Source organism: Natrix helvetica (genome assembly GCF_964273705.1).
Source record: "Natrix helvetica genome assembly, chromosome: 3".
Taxonomy (NCBI): domain Eukaryota; kingdom Metazoa; phylum Chordata; class Lepidosauria; order Squamata; family Natricidae; genus Natrix; species Natrix helvetica.
This window is the reverse complement of record NC_138549.1, coordinates 173,308,775-173,335,910: the sequence shown is the minus strand read 5'-3', so window position 1 is coordinate 173,335,910 and position 27,136 is coordinate 173,308,775. Positions and strand designations below refer to the sequence as shown.

The 27,136-nt window shown below is 50.8% G+C and overlaps 1 protein-coding gene across 1 annotated transcript in view; it reads left to right on the top strand.

Moving 5' to 3' along the window:
- Positions 1-340: 340 nt before the first annotated feature.
- SLC2A4RG (SLC2A4 regulator) overlaps positions 341-27,136 on the top strand; it is a 38,493-nt gene continuing 11,697 nt past the window's right edge. Inside the window, exons 1-5 of the mRNA XM_081949723.1 lie at positions 341-850; positions 7,954-8,126; positions 19,512-19,621; positions 22,747-22,982; positions 24,720-24,820. Coding sequence (XP_081805849.1) covers positions 512-850; positions 7,954-8,126; positions 19,512-19,621; positions 22,747-22,982; positions 24,720-24,820 — 959 coding nt within the window. The 5' untranslated portion in view covers positions 341-511. The remainder of the gene's footprint in view (positions 851-7,953; positions 8,127-19,511; positions 19,622-22,746; positions 22,983-24,719; positions 24,821-27,136) is intronic.

The following is a 27,136-nucleotide window of genomic DNA, read 5'->3' as shown; positions in this document are numbered from 1 at the left end:
GGTTGGTCCCTTCCAACTCTGCTATTGTATGGTATTGTACACCAACACACAAAACTAAAGCACGGAGAGCCACAAGAGAAGCAGCCAGCAGCGGCGGCGGCTGCAAGCCGACTGGCAAGAGAACGCGGCGGCTACGTGCCTCCTTTCTCTTCCCCTCGCTTTCCCATTGGCCACCTCGTCCCGACCAATGAGCGCGCGAGCCGGCTCCGGGCAACGTTCCATTTTGGAATGTTGACACAGCGCGGCAGCGGTGACGATTCCCCCCTCCCACTTTTTGTAGCCGCTCGCTCCAGCTCCGAGGGGGCGGAGCAGCCGGGGGAGGGGGCGGGGCCCGGCGGGGGAGCGCCGCTGGCTGGAGGGAAACTCTCGGCGGCGGCGGGGGCGGCGTGCGGGGCTTCACCCTGCAAGCGATCTGCCTCTTTCCGGCCGCCCGGGAGGGGCCCTGGGGCGTCCCCGCACGCTCAGCCAGCCAAGCCAGGCAGCCGGCCGGCGGGCCCCCCGCAAAAAAAGCATGGAAGCCGCCAAACCGCGGCTTTTCAAACGCGCCGCTTCCCCGGGTGGCGACGGCCGGATTTGCTCCCCGCCGCCGGGCTTGACGTCCGCCTGCTGCCCTGACAGCAGCCCCCCGGCCGGCGGCCCCACTTGCAAACCCCTCGCCGCCGCTCCGCCCGGCCCGACGTTGGCGGCGCCACCGCCCGGCAACGCCGTTTACACGGTGCTGGTGGGCGATCCGGCGTCGCTCCGCAGGAGGAGAGCCCGGCGCCGGAGCTGCGAGGACGGCGCCGGCCGGAGACCCTCCGCCGTCCCCGCCACCGGCTGCACCCGAAGCAAAGTCCAGCTTTGGCCCAAGGTAAGGCGAGATCGCGCGGCTGCCGTCCCGTCCCGCTCCGTCCGCCCGGCCTTGGCTGGGTCGGAGGGAGAAGCAGCGGGTGGGTGTGTCCCCGGCCCGGGGCCTACGAGGCTTGACAAGGCGGCGGAGTTGCTGCTTGCAACGGGGAAGCCTCCCCCGGGTTTTTTTTCTTTCCCTCCCCCCGAGGGGGCGGACGGGAGGGTTATTAAGGGGGGGATCCAATCGGGGGCGGGGTCTCCTCTCCCGCTTTGCAGAGCCGGCCGGGGGCGGGAAGGGCTGCCCCCCCATTTTTCTTTCTCCCCACTCCCCGAGGGGGCGGGCGAGGGGGTTATTTGGGGGAGAAGCGGGGGCGGAGGGGCCTGGATCCAATCCAGCGGGGGGGGTCTCTTCTCCCGCTTTGCAGAGCCGGCCGGGGGCGGGAAGGGGTGGTCCCCCCTTTTCCCCCTTTCTCTCCCCCTTTCCCCCCGAGGGGGCGGACGAGGGGGGTTATTAGGGGGAGAAGCGAGCCCGTGGGGAGGCCGGGGGGCGGAGGGTCCGGGATCCAGTCCTGGGAGTGGGGGGGTGTCTCCTCTCCCGCTTTGCAGAGCCGGGCGGGAAGGGGCGTCTGCCCTGCCCGCCCGTCGTGCAGATTGCAGGAAATTTAGACCCCCTAATCCCCCCCCCCCATCACTTCCTGCCCTTTAGGAAAGCCGGATTAGGGGGGAGGCAAAGGACTGGGGTTGGGTAGGGTGTGGGGACCGGCTGCACCCCGGCTGCAACTCTTTGCAAGCGGCGCGGGGCTTCCCAAGCAGGGAATTCCTCGCTCCGGCTTGGAGACGGGGCGGAGTGGAGGAGGGGGGTGGTTTGGATTGCCTTGCGCTGCCCCCTTTGGAAAGCACCCGTCGGCTCCAGTCCCCCAGCCGGACAGAGAGTGACCCCCCTCCAAAGGGCCCCCACTGGAGAGATCCTCAAACGGAGACGGCTGGGAACCCCCCCCCCGACGGCTGGGGCGACGGGCGCCCGAGGGCCCCAAGGGTGCCGCTTCTCCCAGGAACCCCCTCTCCGGCCGGCTTTTTTCCGGGGGGCTCCGGCGGGGCGGGCTGGGGGGAAAAGATGGCGCCCTCCCGGCTGCAGCGGCGGCGGCTGGGCGGAAAAGTTTGACCGAAGGGAGGGGACTGCGAAGGGGCCGGGACTTGGCCAGCCGCCCCGCGGAGCCGCCTTCTAGGCTCGCTCCGCCCGGCTTTGGTGGGGCTGGGGCTGCGCTGCTCGGCCGGAGGCTCCTCATCCATCACTCGCCGCGGCCTCCCAGCCCCGGCCAGTCGGAGGGGTCGGCCGGCCCCGGAGGTGGGTCTCTCCCTTCCCCACCCACCGGGGGTGTGTGCGTGGGGGACGCGCCGCCGCCCTCGGAACTCGGGCGGGCCGCGTTCTCACGTGTGCCGGGCGGGGCGTCGGGGACGCGGGGCCGGGCGGAGGAAGGAGGCGAGCGCAGGCAGGCCGGCGGTGGATCCCGCCCGCTGCCCCTGGGAAGAGAGCCACCGGATCCCCGGCATTGCGGGGCGCTCGCGACACGAGGTGCAAGACCCGTGTCGGCTCCGTTCTCACGATCGCGTCGCTTCCAAGCCCCACCTGGTTGGGTGTGTGTGGGGGCCAAGTTGGTGCCCGCAAGCAATGAGGGTGGCGATCGCTTCTCTGTCCCAGCCGGTCGGGGGGGGGGGAATCCTGATCTAGAGTAGATCTAGGGTCATGAGGACGAGAAACTTGCTCCCGCGGTCGGATTTCGTGGTTCAACAAGCGCAGCGCCTCTCCTGCTTCTCCCTAGCGAGATGGGCGGTCGATAAATGCAATTAAATAAATAAGTTTGCGGCCTTTTAGAGGCAAATGATGGAAGCCCGTTTTACACTTAAGCCCTTCTTATTTAGGGGGGGGGGGGAAACATCCAGGTAAAAACCAAAGAAGGCTCAAAGAAGCTTGGGGAGGTTGGGGTTGGACTAGATGACCTACAAGATCCCTTCCAACTCTGTTAATCTGTAAAGGCAACAATTCAGGTTTGATTGACATTTTTCGATAATCCATGCCAGAAGGGATCACAAGCCAGGATGGATGGGAATTGAAGGGGGGAAGGAGGACCAAAGGGTTCAGGATGATGGGTCTTGCAAGGGAGGGGAAGATGGGTGGCGGGGCCAGTCGTGACCCTGGCTACGGTAACTGCAAAAGAGGACGCTACACCGGTGGGATTTCTGCCATCTAGATATGGTGACCATTGTGGTGCCAGAGTTCAGCAGTGGATGAGGGAAAGCCTGCCACGACTTGAACCCAAGACAGATGGATTTGTTTGGGTGGGGAGCAGGTGACCACAGACAAGGTGCAACCTTAGCTTGTTTTCCCCCCTCTTTGGGTCAACCCAGAGGGACTGACTTTGCAGGACAAGCTTAACTTACGTTAACTGACATTATCCTTTTCCTTTGCTCCAAAGACAACCTGGCCAACATATCCCACACACCTTTCTCTTCCTATTTTCCTCAAGACAACCCTGTCAGGTGGGCTGTCCTGGGTTGAGGGGGGGGGACTGGCCCAAAGTCACATGGTTTTCATGCCTAAGGTGGAACTAAAACTCAGCGTCTCCTCGTGATTGGCCCAAAGTCACCCAAAGAGTTTCTATGGCTAAGGCGGGACTACCACTCAGACTCCTGGTGATTGGCCCAAAGTTCCCCAGTCGGCTTTCATGCCTAAGGCAGCACTAGAACTCACTGTCCTCTGGTGATTGGCCCAAAGTCACCCAGGCAGCTTTCAGGCCTAAGGCGGAGCTAGAACTCACGGTCTCCTGGTGATTGGCCCAAAGTCACCCAGGCAGCTTTCAGGCCTAAGGCGGAGTTAGAACTCACGGTCTCCTCATGATTGGCCTAAAGTCACCCAAAGAGTTTCTATGGCTAAGGCGGGATTACAACTCAGACTCCTGGTGATTGGCCCAAAGTTCCCCAGTCAGCTTTCATGCCTAAAACAGCACTAGAACTCACTGTCCTCTGGTGATTGGCCCAAAGTCACCCAGACAGCTTTCATGCCTAAGGCGGAGCTAAAACTCACGGTCTCCTGGTGATTGGCTCAGTCACCCAAGCAGCTTTCATGCCTAAGGAGGGACTAGAAGTCCCGTCTCCTGGTGATTGGCTCAAAGTCACCCAGACAGCTTTCAGGCCTAAGGCGGAGCTAGAACTCACAGTCTCCTGGTGATTGGCCCAAAGTTCCCAAGTCGGCTTTCATGCCTAAGGCAGCACTAGAACTCACTGTCTCCTGGTGATTGGCCCAAAGTCACCCAGGCAGCTTTCAGGCCTAAAGTGGGACTAGAACTCACTTTCTCCTATTGATTAGTCCAAAGTCACCCAGCCCACTGTCATACCTAAGGCAGGACTAGAACTCACCATCTCCTGTTAATTGGTCCAAAGTGATCCAAGTGGCTTTTGAGCCTGGCAGGACTAGAACTCACTGTTTTCCAGTCCAGTGCCTTAACCACTGCACCATACTGTCTCAATATGAAACGAATTGGATTAAAACGAAAGCTCTTTTATCCATGGGATGAATGCAGATGCTGGATTATCTCCCCCCCCCCCCCCCGCTTCTCGCTTTGCCCCTTCTTCCCCCTTTTTCACCTTATTTCTGCAACTTGGCATGAGTTCATTTACTGGTATTTGTAACTATATATTAAATTTTTATGCCGGCCGTATAAATTTCCGTAAATGTATTAGCTGCAATAAACTGGATGGCAAACAACCAACAACCCCTAACTAGGTTTGCACCTAATTAACTACCATATTTTTCAGAGTATAAGACGTACCGGAGTATAAGATGCACCAAGATTTTGAAGAGGTAAATTTAAAAAAAGGTTTTTGCACTCTGCAGGTCTCCCCAAACCCTCTTCAAGCCTCGTTTTTTAATGAAAAGTGGGGCATGCAGAGAGTTTGAGAGGCCTGCAAAGTGCTCCTGGGAGCTGGGGAGGGCAAAAACAAGCAAAGAACAGCCCATTTTTTGCTCGTTTTTGCTCTCCCCAGCCCCCAAGAGCACACTGGAAGCCTCCTAAAGCCTATGCACGTCCATTTGCGAAGCAGGCGGGGTTTTGGGAGGCCAAAAATGCTGTATTCCGTGTATAAGACGCATCCAGATTTCCCCCCTCTTTTGGGTGGTGGTGGTGGAAGGTGCGTCTTATACTCTGAAAAATAGTTAATCCTTGATGAAGAGTCCAGTAGGAAATTTCAAAGTGAGAAGTCAGCACATAATCCCGGAAGAGAGACGGCGAACCTGGCCAAGAAAATGAGCCCAAGCGAGCTTTCAGATTTGCAAATTATATCGTTGATGCATCTTCATTTCGTTTAAGCTTGGATGTCAACGGGATTTTAATTTTTGTCCCGGCTTTGCATATTCAGGGGGCGTGCAAAATCCGGGACAATCTTTTCTGTACGGTTGTAAGGGAGACCAGAAAAAAGGGCAACACCCCCCCCCCAAAAAAAAGCTCTTTGGATGGTTTCATGCTCGGGCAGGCTGTGCGAGAAATCTCACAATTCCTGCCCTTTGCAGCCATCTTTAGTGTGAGTTTGTCCAGCCTTACGTGTTGCCAAGACTTCATTGTGTTGTTACGTAGCCCGATGGGGTGCAGATTCCCATTGCCAGAGCTGAGGAATTGCACTCCATGTTCCAACATGCTTATCGCTAGAACTTCCCGGAGTCTGAATTCTCAGTTGGCGCACGGGCGAGCTTGCGCGCTGCTCCTGTGTCTACACCTGCTGTGTTTATCTAAGATAAACGGCAGGGACTCCGCAGCCTTTGGGGAGAGGTTCAGGGTTGACTGGATTTGCAGGACTGCAAGCCCCATAAGTCCTCCTGGCTGGGGGAGCGGAAATAAGGGAGCTTTTGGGAAACCAAAGATTCCGGTGGATCTCCCGTCCCGTTCACGCATGTCAGCATGGGGCAATTCCCACGATTTTCAGAGCTGGAGTTTGGGGGAGCTGTTGGAGCTTTCTTAAGAAGGTCCAACTGGTGGGTCCAAGAAGAAGGGCCTTCTCTGTGGTGGTTTCCTTATCCCTGCAGAAATAGGAGAATAGAATAACAGAATAACGGAGTTGGAAGGGACCTTGGAGGTCTTCTAGTCCAACCCCCTGCTCAGGCAGGAAACCATTTCAGACAAATGGCTATCCAACGTCTTCTTAAAGACTTCCAGTGTTGGGGCATTCACAACTTCTGGAGGCAACTTCTGTTCCACGGATTAATTGTTCTCACTGTCAGGAAATTTCTCCTCAGTTCTAAGTTGCTTCTCTCCTTGATTAGTTTCCACCCATTGCTTCTTGTTCTACCCTCAGGTGCCTTGGAGAATAGCTTGACTCCCTCTTCTTTGTGGCAACCCCTGAGATATTGGAATACTGCTATCATGTCTCCCCTAGTCCTTCTTTTCATCAAATTATACCCATGATGGCGAACCTATGGGACATGTGCCATAGGGGGCACATGGAGCCCTCTCTGCGGGCGTGCAAGCTGTCATCCCGCTCTGCTCTACCACACATGCACTGAGCTGGGCGACAGCTCGCATGCCCACAGAAAGGGCGCCACTTGCCACCTGTGGCACACGTGCCATAGATTCCCCATCACGGGTATAGGTTCTCCTGCTTGAGCAGGGGGCTGGAGTAGAGGACCTCCAAGGTCCCTTCCAAGTCGGTTACTCTATGTTTCATGTTGATGGTGTTTGTGCTGAGGTTAGATTGCTTTTTTTAGAGCCCAGCTGTGAATTTTGTTATTCGGCTACTGTATTTTTCAGACTATAACACGCACTTTTTCCCCCCCTAAAAGAGGATGGAAATTTGGGTGCGTCTTATACTCCGAATGCAGCTTTTTTTTGAAGCTTTTTTTCCCCCAGCCCTAATGAGGCGCTAACGATCTTCCGGGCTTTGCCTGCTTGTCTCATTGCTGCCCCCCTCCGACAATCAGCTGTGCTTTAGAAGCTGTTTTTTTATCCCCCAACTAGGGGTTAAAAAGCAAACACGCAAGTGCTTAAAACCAACAAACTTATGTTCTGAAGCTGACCAGGCTAAGGACGCTAGCTGGATGAATAACTGTAGGCAGAAACCCCCCCAACCCCACCCCACCCCACTATTTTCCTCCCCAAAAACTAAGATGCGTCTTATACTCCGAAAAATACGGTAGATGGTTTTACATGTTCTAAGACTATACTTTGTTCTTTTGGTAGTCGTGAATTGTTCTAAACCAGGGGTGTCCAAACTTGGGAACTTTAAGACTTGTGGACTTCAACTCCCAGAATTCCCCAGCCAGCATGGCTGGCTGGGGAATTCTGGGAATTGAAGTCCACAAGTCTTAAAGTTCCCAAGTTTGGACACTCCTGTTCTAAACCGCTTAGAGCAGGGGGTCAGCAAAGTGCGCCTCTTCCATCCCTCTGCTGTGGCTCCCTGTTGCCAGTCGGCACCACAATTTTGAGAGGAGCTTCCGGTTTGGAGGAGGGGGAAGCAGGGTGCGCCAAAAGGAGACTCTACGGCAAGGGGTGGGTTTTCTGATCAGCTCCACCATTGATAGGGCTTTCGGTTAGGACAGGTAGAGTTAAAAGGACGGCGCACTAGGAGGAGACTCTATGGTGGTTGAAACCAGACTTCCGGTCGGCTCCAGAATTGAACAGGGGGCTTCCGGTTAGGACCTTTGTGGCTCTTTGAGTGTTTAAGATTGCTGACCCCTGGTCTAGAGTCATGCAATTGAGATTGGGGGGTTTCAGCCGGTACGGCAGCTGGGAGCAGCGGCCACCGTACCAGAACGGTGTTTTGGAGGGCCCACCCGCCTGCCCGTGTTCCTTACCTGTATTTAAGCCAACTGGGTCTTTTGCGCATGCATGCACAGCGTACGGCGCCTGTGCGACCTCCGCTGAGCAGCTGGAGCATCGCAGAGCTGTGGGTGCGCAGTGCGCGTGCCCAAGGTGGACGCCCGGCCCCGTCGCAGCATACCGGTTGCGACGGGATCCGGGAACCCACCACTGGGGGAGGGGGGTGTCTACATCCATTGAGGCAAAAAAAAAGAAAAAAAAGAAATGCCCTTGGACCCAAAAGGACCGGTGACCTTAAACGTCTTCCAACTCTTCCTTGCAGAGTTCCAACCATTGTAATGGCAAAGCGTTTCCGGCAGAGCTGGAGCCTGCGAACGGCCACCTGAGGCTCGCCTCGCCTCCTGTGGTGCTAAAACAGCCGGTGGAGGAAGTGACGGCTCTGCGACTCGGGACCCCCCTGCACCATTCAGACTACATCCCGGTGCCCCGGCAAAGGTATGAGGTGTGGGGACCACCATTCGTTTCTTCCCTCTCCTCTCACTTCCCTCCTTCACACACACCAGGGGTGGGTTGCCAATTTTTTTACTACCGGTTCGGGCGCACTCCCATGCACAAGGCTTCTGTGCATGTGCAGAAGCGGCCGGGCTAGTGGGCGGAGCCTCCCACAGCCGCTACTACTGGCTCGCACCGATCCAGGCCGAACTGGGAGCAACCCACCCCTGACACACACATACATATGTTTCAGATTAACCTAAACCAATGTTTCTCAACCTTGTCAACTTGAAGATGTCTGGACTTCAACTCCCAGAATTCCCCAGCCAGCGAATGCTGGCTGGGGAATTCTGGGATTTGAAGTCGAAATATCTTCAAGTTGACAAGGTTGAGAAGCACTGACCTAAACGGGTCACCCTGCTCTGCCAATATAATTCCAGAAATCCTCAGCCAGCAGACGTGTAAACTTCAACTCCCAGAATTCCCAGCATGGCTGGCTGGGGAATTCTGGGATTTGCAGTCCACAAGACCAAGGTTCATATTTGCTGTAGTCCATAATCCATAATTCTGGGCGTGACTTATGACCGGTTTTCACTGTTACGAATTTTGCAGCATCGTGTGATTAAAATTCACTCGCTCTTCAGCTGACTCGTATTTATGACGGTTGCAGTGTCTCGGGGTCACGTGATCCCCTTTTTTGTGACTTTCTGACAAGCAAAGTCCATGCGGAAGCCAGATTTACTTAACAACCGTGTTCCTGACTTAATAACTGCAGTGATCCACTTAAGAACTGTGGTAAGAGAGGTTGCAGAATCACTTGCTTAACAACTGTCTCGCTTAGCAACAGAAATGATGGGCTCAAGCGTGGCCGTAAGCCGAGGACCACCTATCAGAACAAATAATCAGAAAAAAAAATACAGTGCTTAATTTTAAAGCAGTGTTTCTCAGAAACTTTCAGTGGTGTGGACTTCAACTCCCAGAATTCCCCAGCCGACATGATGGACTTCAACTCCTAGAATTCCCCAGCTGACATGATGGATTTCAACTCCCAGAATTCCCCAGCTGGTGTGTTGGACTTCAACTCCCAGAATTCCCTAGCCAACATGATGGACTTCAACTCCCAGAATTCCCCAACCGGCATGGTAGACTTCAACTCCTAGAATTCCCCAACCGGCATGGTGGACTTCAACTCCTAGAATTCCCCAGCCAGCATGGTGGACTTCAACTCCCAGAATTCCCCAGCCGGCGTGGTGGACTTCAACTCCCAGAATTCCCCAGCCAGCGTGGTGGACTTCAACTCCCAGAATTCCCCAGCCGGCGTGGTGGACTTCAACTCCCAGAATTTCCCAGATGGCGTGGTGGACTTCAACTCCCAGAATTTCCCAGCCGGCGTGGTGGACTTCAACTCCCAGAATTCCCCAGCCAGCGTGGTGGACTTCAACTCCCAGAATTCCCCAGATGGCGTGGTGGACTTCAACTCCCAGAATTTCCCAGCCAGCGTGGTGGACTTCAACTCCCAGAATTTCCCAGCCAGCGTGGTGGACTTCAACTCCCAGAATTTCCCAGCCGGCGTGGTGGACTTCAACTCCCAGAATTTCCCAGATGGCGTGGTGGACTTCAACTCCCAGAATTTCCCAGCCAGCATGATGGACTTCAACTCCCAGAATTCCCCAGCCAGCATGTTGGACTTCAACTCCCAGAATTCCTTAGCCAGCATGGCTGGCTAGGGGATTCTGGGAATTGAAGTCCCCCCAGGTTGAAATTCCCTAGGTTGGCAAACAGTGACTTAAGAGACTTGTAGCCAAGACAAGACACGGGTTCAAATGCTTCTCTTCTTGGATGCAAGTCCCTTCCAGAGAGGCTGGCCGGTGGTTGCGTTGTGTCTTTTTTGTGCGCCTGCCATGGCTCCGTAGCTCTCAGCCAATGTGCTGCACGCCGGCTGCACACTTCACAACTGCACCAGGCTAAAAATAAGCCATCAGTCAACAGGCCAATTTATGCATGTTTAATCTTCTTAGATTACCAGGGCGAAAGGCTCTGCAATAAAGCCCGTCTGATCCGCTTGACATGGGGGAAACAAAAGGAAAAAAGAAACACCAATGAAGCTGAAGGATGATCAAAGGCAGTGTCGCTTAGTGGAAAGAGGAACCTGTGTTCATTCCAAGCCGGGGAAGAGGAGAAAATGTCAGCTTTTTCTTGCAAAACTACAGCTAGTCTCGTTTTATAACAGTTCACTTAGTGACTATCAGACCGTACTTACAATGGCACTGAAAAATTAACTTACGGCCGTTTTTCACAGTTACATTTCCAGCATCCCCATGGTCACGCGATCCAAAGTCAGAGGCTTGACAGCTGACTCACATTTATGACCGTTGATGTGTCCCAAGGTCCCCTTTTTGCGACCTTTGGACAAGCCAAGTCAGTGGGGAAGCCAAGATTCACTTAACAACCGGGTGACTAACCTATCAACGGGCAGGGGTCCACTTAACAGCTGTGGCAGGAAAGGTTGTAAAACCGGGCAGAATTTACTAAACAAATGTCTCACTTAACAACAAGAACTTTGGGCTTATTGTGGTCGTAAGTCGAGGACTACCTTATTTGCTGCTGGGTTGTAAACAGGGGTTATTTTGAAGTTGCTGTGTCATGTGGGGAATTCTGGGAGTTGAATGTCTCCCCTAGTCCTTCTTTTCATTAAACCAGACATGCCCAGTTCCTGCAACCGTTCTTCATATGTTTTATGTCGTCTCCAGTCTCCAAATCCTCTTTGTTGCTCTTCTCTGCACTCTTTCTTGAGTCTCCACATCTTTTCTACATCGTGGTGACCAAAACTGAATGCTGTATTCCAAGTGTGGCCTTACCAAGGCATTATAAAATGGTATTAAAGTGATTTGAGGCACCCACCATCCGCTCTTTTCGCTTGAGAGTGTCTCTGTGTGTGTGTAAGTAACTAACTTAGCAGGAGTTGTGCTGGGTGGCCCAGGTGAGTTCTTCTACCTGTGCAGCCGAGATGAGGCAAATACTGGATTTAATTAAAAGCACACATTTTGCGAAGATTAAAAGGCAGATAGCTGCTTGTGTTTCCCGCACAGGGCAGGGCGTGTGGGCTTTTTAACAACTTTGAGGAGGAAACAAAAAAGAGCCTTGAGATATTTTTGGGTCCCAGCAAAAGGGAGAAGGGGGGGGGGGGTTTCCTGGTAGGAGGTTACCTGCACAGGTGGATCTGGGTGGCAATATGAATTCAGACCCAGCTCTGGATTCGTATGGAATTTGGCTGCTCCAAGTTTGGAGCTGCTAATGAAATGGATGGCTGTGAAGGTTGGACCATAAGGAAGGCTGAGCATAAGAAAGAATGGAGGCCTTTGAACTCTGGTGCTGGAGAAGACTCCTGCATTGAGTCCCTTGGACTGCAAGGCCATCCAACCGGTCAGTCCTAGAGGAGATCCACCCTGACTGCTCTTTAGAAGGCCAGATCCTGAAGAGGAAACTCAAAGACTTTGGCCACCTAATGAGAAGGAAGAAGGACTCCCTGGAGAAGAGCCTCATGCTGGGAAAGATGGAAGGCAAAAGAAGAAGGGGACGGCAGAGAAGGAGGTGGCTGGACTCCAGAGGATGGTAGAGGACAGGAAGGCCTGGAGGAACGTTGTCCATGGGGTCGCGATGGGTCAGACACGACTTCGTGACAAACAACAACAAATGAAATGTTTGCAAACAAAATCAGGAGGAATCCGATAATAATCCCTTTTCTGACCAAGAAGTTTTAACAAAAGACATGAGCTTTTGGAGGTAGAAGTAGTCCTCGACTTACAACAGCCTGTTTAGTGATGGGATCAAAGTTACAACGGACTTGAAAAAAGTGACTCAGAACTGTTTTCCACACTTCGAAGCGTTGCATTATCCCCATGGTCAAAATTCAGAGCAACTGACTCATAGTTATGACGGTCGCAATGTCCCAGGGTTGTACGATCCCCTTTTTTGAGACCTTCTGACAAGCAGAGTCGATGGGGAAGTCAGATTCACTTAACAACCCTGTTACTCACTTAACAGCTGCAGGGATTCACTTAACCAATACCTCATTTAATAACTGAAATTTTGGGCTTCATTGTGGTCATAGGTTGAGGACTACCTATACTTAACAGCCACTCATGCAAAGATTCATTTGAAGTTACAATGCTGAATGGATTTTTCCACGCTTAACGACCGACAGTTCCAGCATCCCCATGGTTATGTGATACAAATTCAGATGCTTGGCAACTGACTCACATTTATGACTGTGACGGGGTCATGCAAATCCCTTTTGCGACCTTAAGCCAGTGGGGAAGTCCAGATTCACTTAACAACCGTGTGACTTAACCTATCAGCTGCCAGGGGTTCACTTAACAGCTGTGGCAGGAAAGACTGTAATTGAATTGACTAAACAAATGTCTCACTTAACAACAGGAATTTTGGACTCAATTGTGGTCGTAAGTCGAGGACTACCTGCATTTGCTGCTGTGTGGTAAATAGGGGTTATTTTGAGGTGTGTCATGTGGGGAATTCTGGGAGTTGAAGGCCCAGCCCTCTCTGGAGGGACTTCAGGTTGAGACGTCCAGTCTAGGATTGGCATCTCTAAGGCACCAAGCCAACTTGACTCGTATTTAGTCACGCGATCCCCCTTTTGCGACTTTCCGACGAGCAAAGCCGGACTCACTTAACAACCGTGTTGCCAACTGAGCAACTGTAGGGATTCACTTAATAACACGGGTTGCCAACTGAACAACTTCAGGGATTCGCTTAACAACGGTGGCTAGAAAGATGGCAGGCAAACTCACACTTAAGACATTTTTCACTTAAGAAGATAATTTTGGGGCTCAGTTGTGGGTGTACGACTCGCACTCTGGACATTGGCAACCTGTTTGCCTTCCCCTCCTCTGGATCAGGAACTCCTGGAGTCTCTGACTTGGAGAGGAGGGGAAGAAAAAAAAAGGGAATTCTCTCCTTTTGGACCAGCCAGAGGAAGTTATCCGAAGGCTGCCACGGATTTTAACACTACGGCATCCCTCCCACCGGCAACGGCTTGGCCATTGGTTCTCCCGGCCTGGCGGAGGAGGCTTTGAACCACGATCGGCCTCCTGCCTTTCCATGCAGCTGACCACGCCTGCCTTTGGGTGGGGAAAAGTTTTATATTTTTTCCCCCTTTTCGGTTGGTTGCTGGAGCCTCGGGAAGCTAAACGTTTCCAGGCTCCTTTGCATGACAGGCGAGATTTAGAATGCCTGCTATGTAGCACGCATGTGCTTTGCAGGCATGTGCATGCCACATTGTTCTCCCCAAAAAAAAAGAAGAAAAAAAAACCCAAGTAAAACGGTGCGCCAGGAGACTGCAGATTGGGTGCCAAGCCGAGCAGAATCTTGTAAACAGCATAAATCACTCAGAACCGCCTGCATAATTGCACAATTTTAGTTCGCTTCGTTTGGGGTTTTTTTTTTCCTGCTCCCCCCTCCCTCTCTCCCCCTTTCCAAAACGCACTCTCAATTTAATTTTAATTTTTTTTCCCTGGCTCTGTTGAACTGGCTACTCTCTCTGGCTGCAGAAGCTGCAAAAGCCGGGAGGGATCCTAAGAGGGAACTTAACAGCCAGAGCGATCCAAGTTTCTAGTTCTCATCAACAAAGGCGCGAGGGTTCTCTTCTGTGTTAGAGGAAGTCGGATCAAAATGGAGCAGAACCAGTGTATGTTTGTGTATGTGTTTAGTGCAGGGGTGTCAAACTTGATTTCATTGAGGGCCGCATCAGGGTTGTGTTTGACGTGTGTGTGTGTGTGTGTGTGTGTGTCTAGAGTGGGCATGGACAGCTCGACGTCAGCTGTGTCGGGGCTGCCTGTGGTGTCCCGAGCGCTGTGCCAGCAAAAAAGGACTCCTGAGCTCCGTTTCTGGCTGCGACAGCCTCCTGCACCCCTCAGCCAGCCAAAATAGAGCTCTGGAGGGCAGGCCGTGGCCCTTGTGAGCTCCGTTTTCAGCTGTGACGGTCTCCTGCATCCCTCTGCCAGTGGAAATGGAGGTCTGGAGGGCGGGCCGTGGCCCTTGTGAGCTTTTTCAGCTGCGACAGTCTCCTGCATCCCTCTGCCAGCAGAAATGGAGTTCTGGAGGGCGGGCTGTGGACTTTGTGAGCTCTGTTTTCAGCTGCGACGGTTTCCTGCATTGCTCTGCCAACAGAAATGGAGCTTTGGAGGGCGGGCCGTGGCCCTTGTGAGCTCCGTTTTCAGCTGCGACGGACTCCTGCATGCCTCTGCCAGCAGAAATGGAGCTCTGGAGGGTGGGCCTTGTGAGCTCCGTTTTCAGCTGCGACGGACTCCTGCATCCCTCTGCCAGCAGAAATGGAGCTCTGGAGGGTGGGCCGTGGCCCTTGTGAGCTCCGTTTTCAGCTGCGACGGTCTCCTGCATTGCTCCGCCAGCAGAAATGGAGCTCTGGAGGGTGGGCCGTGGCCCTTGTGAGCTCCGTTTTCAGCTGCGACGGACTCCTGCATCCCTCTGCCAGCAGAAATGGAGCTCTGGAGGGTGGGCCGTGGCCCTTGTGAGCTCCGTTTTCAGCTGCGATGGACTCCTGCATTGCTCCACCAGCAGAAATGGAGCTCTGGAGGGCGGCCCTTGGCCCTTGTGAGCTCCGTTTTCAGCTGCGACCGTCTCCTGCATTGCTCCGCCAGCAGAAATGGAGCTCCGGAGGGTGGGCCGTGGGCCTTGTGAGCTCCGTTTTCAGCTGCGACGGTCTCCTGCATTGCTCCGCCAGCAGAAATGGAGCTCTGGAGGGCGGGCCGTAGCCCTTGTTAGCTCCGTTTTCAGCTGCGACGGTCTCCTGCATTGCTCCGCCAGCAGAAATGGAGCTCTGGAGGGTGGGCCGTAGCCCTTGTGAGCTCCGTTTTCAGCTGCGACGGACTCCTGCATCCCCCTGCCAGCAGAAATGGAGCTCTGGAGGGCGGGCTGTGGCCCTTGTGAGCTTTTTCAGCTGCGACGGTCTCCTGCATCCCTCTGCCAGCAGAAATGGAGCTCTGGAGGGCAGGCCGTGGCCCTTGTGAGCTCCGTTTTCAGCTGCGACAGTCTCCTGCATCCCCCTGCCAGCAGAAATGGAGCTCAGTGGAACTTCGGTCGGCCCTATCGAGCGCCGTTTTCACTGGCAGAGACACCCTGGGCCAGTCCTTTACTGTTTCCAGGCCGGCCTCGTGGGCCAGATCTAAGCACCCTGCAGGCTGGATCCGGCCCCGGGGCCTTAAGTTTGACACCCTGGTTCAGTGGTTCTACATTTTGATACACTTTTAAAAGGTCTGTCTAAAAATGGGAAGCTCCACAGGTGGCTCTGATGTTATACAGGTAGTCCTCGACTTACAACCGCTTGTTTATGCACCGTTCGAAGTTACAACGGGAACTGAAAAAAGTGACACTTGTTAAGTGAATCGCTGCATTTGTTAAGTCAGTAACACAGTTGTTGAGTGAATCTGGTTTCTCCATTGACATTTCATGTCAGAAGGTTGCAAAAGGAGGTCAGGTGAGCCCAGAAGACTGGGACCGTCATAAATATGAGTCAGTTGCCAAGCATCTGAATTTTGATCACGTGACTGCGGGGATGCTGCAACGGTCGCTAAGTGTGAAAAATAGTCATAAGTCACTAACACCTGTGGCCTAGTGGGGGAGCTCTCGCCTCACAATCAGGACTTGGTGAGTTTGATCCTAGGTAGAGGCAGATGTAGGGTCTCCTGCTTGGGCAGGGGGTTGGACTAGATGACCTGCAAGGTCCCTTCCAGCTCTGTTAATCTGTACTTTTATAAATGCTGTTTCAACTTGGAACGGTCACTAACGGAGCTGTTGTGAGTTGATACTTCCTGTGCTACTGTTGTTATTAGATTTTAACTTTTATAAAAAATTCCAATATTCTCCTTGTTGGAGAAGGAAGTCAGGTGTGCTGAATGGCAAGGTAGCATTGAATGTCCCCAGCTTGGTCTACCTTGAAGGGCGGACACGTGGCTCATTAAATTAAATTGCTTCGGTGCTCGATTCCAAGTAGAATTGAGCCCTGCCCTGAAATGAAATTAATTAACCAAGTATTTCTCAACCTAAGCAACGTGAAGATGTCTGGACTTCAACTCCCAGAATTCCCCAGCCAGCTTTCCTACTATCTTTCCTAGTGTTATTGTTGTTCTACCTTAGCTGTCATTTGTCTCAAACCTGGACACGGATATAACATCTAAACTCCGCTTGCAGAAAGTTAAAGTTGATAATTAGGGAGGTTGCAGAACTGGAACTCACTGTCTCCTGGCAATTGGCTCAGTCACCCAGCCAGCTTTCATGCCTAAGGCAGGACTAGAACTCACTATCTCCTGATGATTGGCTCAGTCGCCTAGCCAGCTTTCATGCCTAAGGCAGGACTAGAACTCACTGCCTCCTGGTGATCGGCTCAGTCGCCTAGCCAGCTTTCATGCCTAAGGCAGGACTAGAACTCACTGTCTCCTGATGATTGGCTCAGTCGCCCAGCCAGCTTTCATGCCTAAGGCAGGACTAGAACTCACTGTCTTCTGGTGATTGGCTCATTCGCCCAGCCAGCTTTCATGCCTAAGGCAGGACTAGAACTCACTGTCTCCTGGTGATTGGCTCATTCGTCCAGCCAGCTTTCATGCCTAAGGCAGGACTAGAACTCACTGTCTCCTGGTGATTGGCTCAGTCGCCCAGCCAGCTTTCATGCCTAAGGCAGGACTAGAACTCACTGTCTCCTGGTGATTGGCTCAGTCGCCCAGCCAGCTTTCATGACTAAGGCAGGACTAGAACTCACTGTCTCCTGGTGATTGGCTCAGTCGCCTAGCCAGCTTTCATGACTAAGGCAGGACTAGAACTCACTGTCTCCTGGTGATTGACCCAAAGTCACCTTGCTGGCTTTCATGGCTAAGGTGGGAGTAGAACTTGCTCAAGGTGGATTCAGTTTGGATACAGCTGTACACACATACACCGCCGCCCACCCCCAAATTCCCTTTTGATGTAGGAAACAAGCCAGCATTTGGGTGCAGAATCTCAAACACCACATAGATAGACTTCCGATATCAAGAATACAGAAGGAAGCAGTGGAATTATTCACGTGGGGGCCTAGGACTGGTTTATAGGTCAAGGTAAAGGTTCCCCTTGCACCTATCTGCTAGTCGTTCCTGACTCTAGGCAACGGTGCTCATCTCCGTTTCAAAGCCGAAGAGCCAGCGCTGTCCGAAGACGTCTCCGTGGGCATGTGGCTGGCAGGACTCAACCCCAAAGGTGCATGGAACGCTGTTACCTTCCCACCAAAGGTGGCTCCTATTTTTCTACTTGCATTTTTTATATGCTTTCGGACTGCTAGGTTGGCAGAAGGTGGGACAAGTCACTGGAGCTCACTCCGTTACGCGGCGCTAGCCACCTATTTGAGAGCCTCCAAAATATGTGGTCTTCAACTCCCAGAATTCCCCAGCCAGCTAGTTGAGAGCATTCAAAATATGTGGACTTCAACTCCCAGAATTCCCCAGCCAGCTAGTTGAGAGCATTCAAGATATGTGGACTTCAACTCCCAGAATTCCCTAGCCTGCTAGTTGAGAGCATTCAAAATATGTGGACTTCAACTCCCAGAATTCCCCAGCCAGCTAGTTGAGAGCATTCAAGATATGTGGACTTCAACTCTAGGCAACTTTGAAAAACTGCAGTTAAGTCTTGACTCACGACCAGAATTTGCACTGCTAAGTAAGTCGGTTGTTAAGTGAATCCTGTCCAATTAGGACCTTTTTGGTTGTGTTTGTTAAGCGGATCTACAGGGGTTACAGTGGTCATTAAGCAAATCCGACTGCCTATCCAGAAAGCAGTTCAAAAAACAATGATGGAAAGGAAGAGTGTACATTAGAAGAAGCTTTGCATGATAGGATAAGCCTGTTTTGAGTATAAATGGGTTGTGTCAACTGTCTTTGGAAGCAAGACATGAAAAATGAGCCTGAGGTTTGCAGATACCAGGATACAGGGTGTAGAATGGCAGAGTTGGAAGGGACCTTGGAGGTCTTCTAGTCCAACCCCCTTCTTCTAGTCCAAGCAGGAGACCCTAGACCAGAGAAATGGTTGTCCGATCTCTTCTTAAAAACCCCCAGTGATGGAACACCCACAATTTCTGGAGGCAAGCAGTTCCACAGATTAATTGTTCTCGCCATTAGGAAACTTCTCCTTAGTTCAACTTTGCTTCACTCCTTGATTAGTTTCCATCTGTTGTTTCTTGTATGCGTAGTCGATAGAGTTTCTCAGGGACTTCTCCTTTAGTGTTCTGACTTAGGCTTCCCCAAAAAGCACGAGGCAGAGTCCTGGTCCCGACAAAACCCCTTTTTATTAAACGAATGTGAATTCCTCCCATTCACCTTCAGCCAAGGCCTGGCAAACAGTCTTTCAAAGGTGGATTTATGACCACAGACCTTATCTAGCTTGGAAAGCTGCCATGTAAATGTTTTCCAAATGAGGTGCTGTGCAAGGAAAGACTTGGCACAGAGTCTCTGAGATTCACGGACAGATCTTCACACTCCTGAAATGAACGAACAAATTGTTTCCTGCAAAAGCCCCCTCCCCTTTCGCTCCTCTTTTGTTTCCTATGGGAGGGGCCAATCACCTTCCACCTGTGAGTTTACTCCCAAGTTGACCATGATTTCTGAGTTGTTCTTTTCTTCTGGCAGCTCTGTGCATGCGCACACTGGGAACAGGCTCCAGCTGTTCCTCTGCCTCACTGCTGTCTAGCTCCATCTCTGTCTCCGACGCAGAGCCTTCCCCAGCCTCCTGGACTGGTCCATTGTCAGGTTTCCATATAGCATCCAAAATAAAATAAAAATCCGAGGCAAGAGATTCCTCAAAGTTCCAATTTATTAAAAGAGCCATGTTGGCACCTCTGGGAAAACCCGAATCTGAAAGCTTCCAGGTTTTCCCACCCAGTTAAAAGTTCAAGATCCTTCCCCCCACACTCACAAGTCCATCACATGGTCCAATCTCCCACTGCCACAAAGACAGATTCCTCCCATCCAATTCCTGCCAGGTGCAGAGACAAAGATGACCTTGATTTCCTAAGAAGAATGTTGTTATGGCTACACATCACCCCTCCCATTTTCCCACAGTAGAAAGTGTGGCAGGCCTGAAGTCCAAAAAGAAAAGATGGTTTGCAGGTCTGACATCCATGTTACTTCCCAATCTCCTCAATGTCCGACTCTGCTGCCAGCTCCGCAGGCTGCTGGCGGGCCACAACACTTTGACTTGTGAGAAGGTCACCAAGACAAGGTGACCCTCCAGAGGTAGAGATTCCAGAGGGGCGCGTTCATCAGATCCTGGGCAGGGTTGGGTTGCATGCAATGTGGCTTTGATTGACACTTCTTTTTTTCCCTCTGTGCCCTACAGAAATCCAACGGAGAAGGCAGGAATTGACGAAGTCATGGCGGCCGCAGTCCTCACCAGCCTGTCTACGAGTCCCGTGGTGCTGGACCATCACCCCAATGGTTTCGCCACAGGTATTTCCCAAGCTGGGAGGGGGAAGAGGTCATTTTGCAACCATGTTCTGAAACGAATCCTGGCAGTCGTTGAGTTTGTTAAGTGAATCCGGCTTTCCCGGTTGACATTGTTTGTCAGGAGGACGTAAAATGAGATGCCAAGGACGCTGCAACCGTCATAAATATGAGTCAGTTGCCAAGTGTCTAACTTTTGATCACTGGCACACGGGAATGTCGTCAGGGTGAAAAACGGCCCTAAGTCACTTTTTTTTCAGTGCTGTGGTAACTTTGGTCACTAAATGAACTGTTGTAAGTCGAGGACTACCTGCACGGACCCGCCTTCCCTTAAAGCAGTGTTTGTTCTGACCGAGGCTTCACAAGAGCCTGAAGCAAACTCCTTGTCCCGACAAAAACACCTTTTATTAATTTGTTGTGAATTCTGCTCATTCCCATCCAGCAAAGTCTTTCAAAGGAGGATTTACAGTCACAGACCTTCTCTGCCTTGGAGAGCTGCCAGGCCGATCTCTGCAGAACTTGGCAAGGAATCTCAGAGTCACGAACCAATGAAGCGAACTAATTGTCTCCTGCAAACTCCACTCCCCTTTTGCTCCTCTTTTATTCCCTCTGGGAGGGGCAATTCATCGTCCACCTGTGGCCTTACTCCCAAGTCGACCCCTGTTCTTTAGCCGTTCCTTTCGTCTGGCCACTCTGCCCATGCGCACACTGGGAACAGGCTCCAGCTGTTGTTCTGCCTCACTGATGTCTGACTCTGAAGGCAGCTGATAACTGGCATAGGGCCCCCTCTCTGCCTCCGACACAGAGCCCTCATCAGAGCCTTCCCCAGACTCCAGGACTGGCACAGGTTCCTCCCCAACCTCCTCACTGTCCGAATCTGCTGCCAGCTCCATTGGCCGCTGGCAGAGCACAACAATGTTTGTCAATCTTGGCAAGTTGAAGATGGGTGTGACTTCAGCTCCCAGAATTCTCTTCTGGTCTTAAGACTGGTAAGAGGTGGGGCCGCTATGGCCCTTTTAAGACTTGTGGACTTCAACTCCCAGCATTCCTGAGCCAGCATGGCTGGCTCAGGAATGCTGGGAATTGAAGTCCACAGGTTTGGCGTGTGATATCAGCCAGGAGTCTGTTTTTGTCTCTCGCTTACTATTCCCAACTCTTGAATAACAGTCTCAAGCTAGGATTTGGGGCAGCGAGAATATTTTCCACCCAAGCCAAAAAAAGAAAAAAGAAAGATATTAAAGTTCTAAATATAAACATCTGACATGCGGTATGTGTTGTTTATGACTCTTGGCTGGTTTTGTGCGTTTTTGTTATTTATAGGTTCCCCTATCATAAAAAAAAAAAGCAACAACCCACACTAATCCCAAAACCACTTTGGTGTCTCGGGGAATAAAAATAACAAGTTTGAAGTGTGCCCCGCGAAATAAAATAATAAGATGGAAATCAAAGTGAAGAACAAAAGAATGCAGGGAAAAGGAGGGGAGTCAAAGATGTGTTATTGTGGTCAACACTTCTGAATAGCAGAATAACAGAGTTGGGAGGGACCTTGGAGGTCTTCTAGTCCAACCCCCTGCCTAGGCAGGAAACCCTATACCATTTCAGACAAATGGCTATCCAACATATTCTGAAAGACTTCCAGTGTTGGAGCCTTCACAGCTTCTGGAGGCAAATTGTTCCACTGATTAATTGTTCTCACTGTCAGGAAATTTCTCCTCAGTTCTAAGTTGCTTCTCTCCTTGATTAGTTTCCACCCATTGCTTCTTGTTCTACCCTCAGGTGCCTTGGAGAATAGTTTGACTCCCTCTTCTTTGTGGCAACCCCTGAGATATTGGAAGACTGCTATCATGTCTCCCCTATCCTTCTTTTCATTTAAATAGACATACAAATGAAACAAACAAAACGTTAAAAAGTTATGATATTTATGTAGTTACTTACCAAGCACATCTAAATTCTATTGAAGTAACCAAAATATCTTTACAATACCCAAGGGATGTCGCAATCTTTGAGCACCCTCAATGCTTGGAATTTGAAAGTTGAAAAATTTGGAAAATTAGGGGAGACATGATAGCAGTGTTCCAATATCTCAGGAGCTGCCACAAAGAAGAGGGAGTCAAACTATTCTCCAAGGCACCTGAGGGTAGAACAAGAAGCAATGGGTGGAAACTAATCAAGGAGAGAAGATACATAACTCTCTCTCTCTCTCTTTTGTCTGTCTGTCTGTCTGTCTGTCTGTCTGTCTGTCTATCTATCTATCTATCTATCTATCTATCTATCTATCTATCTATCTATCTATCTATCTATCTATCTATCTATCAGTCTTCCAATATCTCAGGGGTTGCCACAAAGAAGAGGGAGTCAAACTATTCTCCAAAGCATCTGAGGGCAGGACAAGAAACAATGGGTGGAAACTAATCAAGGAGAGAAGCAACCTAAAACTAAGGAGAAATTTCCTGACAGTTGGAACAATTAATCAGTGGAACTACTTGCCTCCAGAAGTTGTGCTCCAACACTGGAAGTTTTAAAGAAGAGGTTGTATATCTATTTGTCTGAAGTGGTGTAGGGTTTCCTGTCTAAGCAGGGGGTTGGACTAGAAGACCCCCAAGGTCCCTTCCCACTCTGTTATTCTATTCTAAACCCAGTTCCTGCAACTGTTCTTCCTATATTTTAGTCTCCAGGTCTTTAAAGATAGTGTCCTGGGGAGCATGTGATCACCTACTGCAGAGGTGTCCAAAGTTGGCCACTTTTAAGACTTGTGGACTACAACTCCCAGAGTTCCCCAGGCTGGGGAATTCTGGGAGTTGAAGTCCACAAGCCTTAAAAGTGGCCAACCTTGGACACCCCTGACCTACTGTGACCTCCTTGCAAGCAAAGTCAGTGGTGCTGCCAGATTCTCTTAACAACCATCTTCCTAACTTAACAACAACAACGATTCGCTTAACGGCGGTGGCCAGAAAAGTCATAAAACGGGACAAAACTCACTTAACAACCGTCTTGCTGAGCAGCAGAAATTTCGGGCTCCGTTGTGGCCATATGTCGAGGATCTTCCTAGTTGAACCTTACGATATTTGACCGTGGCAGTTTCGGGTTGGACACCTTCTGACTTCGCCGCCTGTTTTCTGTTTTTGCGACAGAAATGAACTGTGACGTGTGGAAAGAAGCCCCCGTAAGGTCTTCCAGCTGCTCCAGCAGCAACCACAGCGGAGACGGAAGCTGGGATCCCCCGAGCGACCTTTCCACCCCTTCCACCCCTTCGCCGCCCCTGACCGCTGACATCACGACCAGCCTCCTGTCTTCCCTGCAGTCCGACCTGGAGGAAACGGAAGCCACCCAGTTCCTCTTTGGCGAACCCGCGCCCAGGAAGAGGAAGGTGAGGAGGGATGTTGACCCCGGGGGATGGAGGAAGAAGAAACCTTCCCCGCTTTGAGCCTGTCTGAAGGTCGCCCGGTTACTGTATTTTTCGGAGTATAGGACGCACATTTTTCTCCCCTAAAAGAGGGTGAAAATTTGGGTGCGTCTTATACACTGAATGTAGCCCCACCCAAGTATCTCTTGCTCTGTAAGAGTATGTGAGAAAGACCTTGGGAGACCGGAGGAAGGGAGAATAAGATAAGAAACCATGGAGCCCACAGCAGGAGAATGGGCAGTAAGGCAGGGACCCTCCCTAGTTACTTTTGAAATATTTTACTTTAAATTTTATTCAGAAGGTTAAAATACAAGTAGTCCTCAACTTAACAACAGTTCGTTTTATGGTAGGTTCCCCATTAAACAACAACAACACACTAATCCCAAAACCATTTTGGTGTCTCGGGAAATAAAAATAACAAATTTGAAGTGTGCCCCAGCGAAATAAAATAATAAGATGGAAATCAAATTGAAGAACAAAAAAAAATGCAGGGAATAGGGGTGGAGTCAAAGAGGTGTTGTTGTGCTCAACACATCTGAATAGCAGAATAACAGAGTTGGAAGGGACCTTGGAGGTCTTCTAGTCCAACCACTTGCTCAGGCAGGAAACCATTTCAGGCAAATGGCTATCCAACGTCTTCTTAAAGACTTCCAGTATTGGAGCATTCACAACTTCTGGAGGCAAGCTGTTCCACGGATTAATTGTTCTAACTGTCAGGAAATTCCTCCTCAGTTCTATGTTGCTTCTCTCCTTGATTAGTTTCCACCCATTGCTTCTTGTTCTACCCTCAGGTGCTTTGGAGAATAGTTTGACTCCCTCTTCTTTGTGGCAACCCCTGAGATATTGGAACAATGCTATCATGTCTCCCCTAGTCCTTCTTTCTATTAAACTAGACATACCCAGTTCCTGCAACCGTTCCTCATATGTTTTAGTCACCAGTCCTCAGTGTCGGTAAATTTCTCCTCAGTTCTAGGTTGCTTCTCTCCTTGATTAGGTAAAGGTTCCCCTCGCACATATGTGCCAGTCGTTCCTGACTCTAGGGGCCGGTGCTCATCTCTGTTTCAAATCCAAAGACCCAGCGCTGTCCGAAGACGTCTCCGTGGTCATGTGGCCGGCATGACTAAACTGCGAAGGCGCACGGAACGCTGTTACCTTCCCACCAAAGGTGGTCCCTATTTTTCTACTTGCATTTTCACGTGCTTTCGAACTGCTAAGTTGGCAAAACCTGGGACAAGGAACGTGAGCTAACTCTGTTACGCGGTGCTATGGATTTGAACTGCCGAACTCCGACCTTCTGATCGACAAGCTCAGTGTCTTAGCCACTGAGCCACAGCGTCCTTAGTCTTTTTGATGAGTTTCCATCTATTGCTTCTTTTCTAGCCTTCAGGTGCTTTGGAGAATTGCCACACCCGTTTCACTTAGCAAGAGAAATTTGGGACTCAGTTGTGGTTGTGAGGCGAGGACTACCTATAAAAACACGACATTCCTCTTGTCAAGAAAGTCCAGGCCATTACTCATCCATTCCATTATCGCAGAGTTTCTTTCTAGTTTCATGGGTTGTGGGATAATTGTATTTGTGTAATCAGGGTGGCCAGGGATCTGACCAATGGTAGAATTTGAATCTCCAGGAGGACCTTGGGAATCCTGAGATGGGATGAGAGGCCCGCCTGACCTATGTTGCATTTTGTTTTCCTGTTACAGAACTCCACGAAAGTGATGTTCAAGTGTTTGTGGAAGAGCTGTGGGAAAGTTCTCAGCAGTTCCTCAGGGATGCAGAAGCACATCCGAGCCATTCACCTGGGGTAGGTCAACCTCTTGGTCATTTGGAGGACACGTCTGTTTGGTGGCAGGCATGAATGGGTTGACTTCTAAGAAGCAGTTACAGAGAATCGACCACCTGGCTTCACACAACTGAGGCCTAATGTGGTTTGTTTTACTCTGCACCTGGCAGAATCAGGTCAGGGGTCTGTTTAATCCAGCAGGCAGGGTCTTGTGTTGTCTACTGGATGACCTTCAGAAGCTCACCAAATCTGGGTTGGGGTAGGAAGGGACAGGGCCCTTTCCCCCACCATTGCTCCTAGCAGTAAGACTAAAGTAACCAATTAACAGAGTTGAAGGGATCTCCTGGTCATCTAGTCCAACCCCCTGCCCAAGCAGGCGACCCTCCACCATTTCTGACAGATGGCAGTCCAGTCTCTTCTGGAAAGCCTCCAGGGATGAAGCTCCCACAACTTTCGAAGGCAATTTCTGTTCCGTTGGTTGATTCTTCTTACGGTCAGAGAATTCCTCCTTATTTCCAGGTTGAATCTCTCCTTGGTCAGTTTCCATCCATTATTCCTTGTCTGGCCTTCGGGTGCTTTGGAAAATAACTTGACTCCCCTCCTCTCTATGGCAGCCCTCCAATATTGGAAGATGCTCTCCTGTCTCCCCTGGTCCTTCTCTTCTCTAGAGTAGCCATGCCCAGTTCCTGCAACCGTTCATCGTATGTTTTAGCCTCCAGTCCCCTCATTATCTTGGTTGCTCTTCTCTGCACTCTTTCTAGAGCCTCAACACCCTTTTTTATAGCGTAGTGACCAAAACTGGCTACAGTATTCTAGGTCTGATCTTACTAAGGCTTTATAGAGTGGTATTAGTACCTGACTTAATGATTCAGGGTTAGTAAAAAGCCTTCAATAATCACAGTCAGGAACAACCTGATCTTCATGGATTCCCCTTTGGAAGCCATCTAGGTAGGCTTCCATCCGCCACTAGATACTCTTTCCTGGGGTGGGTCTAGGACTGTTCTCCTCGTACCCTTCGCCGCCCCTTTTTTGCCCCCAGGTTTCCGCCCCCATTCATTCACCTCTACCATTTTGCCTCTGCTGTTAGGACCCTAGCTCTTCGTGCCAGCAAATGGGACCCTGCCTCTTTAGTCCCAGGCCCTTCCTTTGGGAGAAATACCGTTCACCCTGGATTTTTGGGCTCAGGTGACAGTTCACCGCCAGCCAATCAGAGGAAGGGAAGGGAGAAAGAGAGAGAGAGAGAGAGAGGGAGGGAGAAAGTGTTCCGTGTGGAGTTTCCTCTCCGGGGGTTTGTTTCTCCGCCCAGTTGCCTCGGGTCCCAGCTAGAAAATCCTTTGCATCCCCCCCAATACACAACGGCTACAGGAAAGTTAAAATCATGACTTTCTACTTGTCACAATTCCTCAAACTCCTTCTCTTACTCTTACGCCAAAGCTCTTAATATTATAATTACTTTAGTCATATAATCTAACTACATTGCAGTAAAACTCAGTCATATACCTTAACATAGAGAGATTCCTTTCTGGCAGTGTTTATCTTTTGTTATTGGCCTATTAACAGCACAAAAGGTGTGAGGATTGCTCTGGTAGTTTGAGTTACTGCCAATTCCTGGAGGGTATGGGGATGGCATTTAAAAGGACCCATGAAGGATCCAGATCCCAGTGCAGGAAGGATGCAACTGACCGCAGGCCCATGCTCTCCCAGAGGCACATGTGCCACAAATGCCCAACAACCAAATGCTCAAAAGGAAAACGCCTTTACAGCAGCACAACACATGTAGTATTACGATAGAACAAACAGCTTCAAAACAAAACAAACTTATTGAGGTATGTTGAGTCAAATCAAAATCTACCTAATTGGATAAAAGGGGCACCAGGTAAATGAGTACATATGTCTCACTAGTTAGTGGTGTTTCTTATTTAGCGCTGCAGATACTGCAATCAGTTTTTGTAGCCTCCTATTCTAATAGTCCAAAAATCACACACACACACACACACACACACACACACACACACACCTGCACCTACACCTAAAAATGATTGGTTGGCATGAGCAAGCATGAAAGTCTGATTGTAGTATGAATGTGAGTGTGTGTGTGTGTGAGATGCCCCAGGGAGTGATAAGTGGAAGGGATCTAGAGATCTGTGATTGCCTGCCCGTATTTCCCCACCCCACTCCCTTCCTTCTGGGTCATTCACTGCAACACAAGTTGCTGGCCTTTTGGGATGGCAGTCATTGCATCCACCGTGCCTGCCATCCCTCATAATAAGCCTGCAAATATCATGGTCCTCCAAACTATCCCTGCTAAACATGCACCCCTCATTCATCCTGATAGAA